This window comes from Belonocnema kinseyi, chromosome 6, assembly GCF_010883055.1.
Source record: "Belonocnema kinseyi isolate 2016_QV_RU_SX_M_011 chromosome 6, B_treatae_v1, whole genome shotgun sequence".
Taxonomy (NCBI): Eukaryota; Metazoa; Arthropoda; class Insecta; order Hymenoptera; family Cynipidae; genus Belonocnema; species Belonocnema kinseyi.
Window position 1 is genome coordinate 4,496,688 of NC_046662.1, and position 1,981 is coordinate 4,498,668.

The 1,981-nt window shown below is 25.1% G+C and overlaps 1 protein-coding gene across 1 annotated transcript in view; it reads left to right on the top strand.

Annotated features, from left to right (window-relative positions):
- Positions 1-1,981, top strand: part of LOC117174271 (ubiquitin conjugation factor E4 B) — a 35,823-nt gene that overhangs the window by 4,907 nt on the left and 28,935 nt on the right. Inside the window, exon 2 of the mRNA XM_033363190.1 lies at positions 127-429. Coding sequence (XP_033219081.1) covers positions 127-429 — 303 coding nt within the window. The remainder of the gene's footprint in view (positions 1-126; positions 430-1,981) is intronic.

Genomic DNA, 1,981 nt, shown 5'->3' on the forward strand with positions numbered 1-1,981 from the left:
TTCGATTAAAACGGCCACCCTGTAATAATTACGGGCACTTTCCAATTAAAAAAAAAAAAAGACTCAATTTTGCAGGTATATAAATTGTCGGCTATATGTCTAAAAGTTATATTTTTCTGATTGTAGATGAGGCGAAGGCGATTGGCCCGTTTAGCAGGTTTGGCAACAAATGCTGGAACTAGCTCTAACAGTACTTCTGTTCCCACTTCTCCAGACACTCCAGGCCCTTCGAACATTTCTCCCAGTTCTATAATATCTCCCCCTCCACCTCTCGCCCCTCAGCAACAGCCCCCGAGTCAACAAGTTTCCATGGACGTAGATGAAAACAGTGAAAAACACTGCAACACTTCCGGCATTGATGTCGATTCAGGAATTGAAAATATGGAAGTCGAGGAGTCTGACAGAAAAGAAGCGACACCTAGATCACGAGTAAGTTTGACACTAAAATTAAGCCGCTTTTTTGGAATTTGCATTTTTAACGAATAAAATAAATTTTTTAATTAAACTATTTGTAGTTTTGAACAAGGAAATAAATATTCTACAAAAAATTATAAGACTTTTCATCAAAATACATGAATTTTCGATTAAAAAAGATTAATTTTCAACAAAAAATGGAATAGTTAAATTTTCGGATAAAAAAATTCATTTCTAACAAAGTGGTTCAAATTTTAACCAAGTAGCTTAATTTGAACCAAAACGGATTTATTATGCAGAAAAAAATGGTTTATATTTCAACTAAGAAGGATTGTAATTTTAAAAAAAAAATTAATTCTACAAAAAAATCCGATTTTTCAACGAAATACATGAATTTTGAATAAAATATGGAATATTTAATTTTTTAGTTCAAATAATTATTTTTAAGAATAAAATTATTTTCAAGAATATAGTTAAATTCCCAGCAAAATAATGCATTTTTGACAAACTAGCTCAACTTTCAATCAGTAAGTTGATTTTTTACCAAAAATATATATATATATTCTAAGTAAAATAATAATTGATATCCCCATAAAAAAATATGGTAATTTTAAATCCAAGAAATTAAGAAATTAAAATAGTTAAGTTTTCAGTTAAAAAACTAATTCTTTAAAAAAAAGGCAACAAAATAGTCAAATTTTTAACAACAAAAAATGAGTTTCTAACAAAGTAGTCCATCTTTCAACCAACTAATAGTTAAGCTTTTAACAAAATAGTTCAATTAAACAAAAGGAGATTAGTATTCGATTGAAAAATAAAAATTTTCAACCAAATAGTTGAAACCTTAAATAAAAAAGATAAATTTTCAAACAAAAATGGAATACCTAAATTTTAAGATGAAAATTACTTTTCAATCAAGTATTTAAAATTTCAGCAAGGTAGTTTAATTTTTATCCAAATTGGATTAATTATAAAGGAAAAAATAGTTGATATTTCAACTCACAAAGATTGTACTTTTTCGTTTAAAAAAAAGAGTTGAATTCAACCAATAAATATTACTTTTCAACAAAATACGTGAATTTTCAAGCAAAAATGGAATAGTTAAATTTATAGTTCAAATCATTATTTTTCAACAACAAAAAAACTAATTTTCAACAATATATTTAGATTTTCAACAACAAGAAAAATTAAAATTGTTTAACTTTCAATCAATTAGTTGATCGATTAATGAAAAAAGATAAATTCTTAAGAAAAATAGTTGATGTTTCAAGCAAAGAAGATAATAATTTTAAATCGAAAACAGTTGAATTCAACCGAAAAAATATGAATTTTTATCTAACGAGTATCAATTTTCAAACAAAAATGAAATCAATTTTCCGTTCTAAAACTTTATTCTTAAGAAAACTAATTTTCAAAAACATAATTAAATTTTCTCCAAAAAAATCAATTTTTAACAAAGTAGTTCCGATTTTAACCAAATAGTTAAATTTTTAAACAAAAATAATTAATTATTAAGGCAAAAATAGTTGATATTTCAATCCAGAAATATTGTAATTTAAAATAAAAA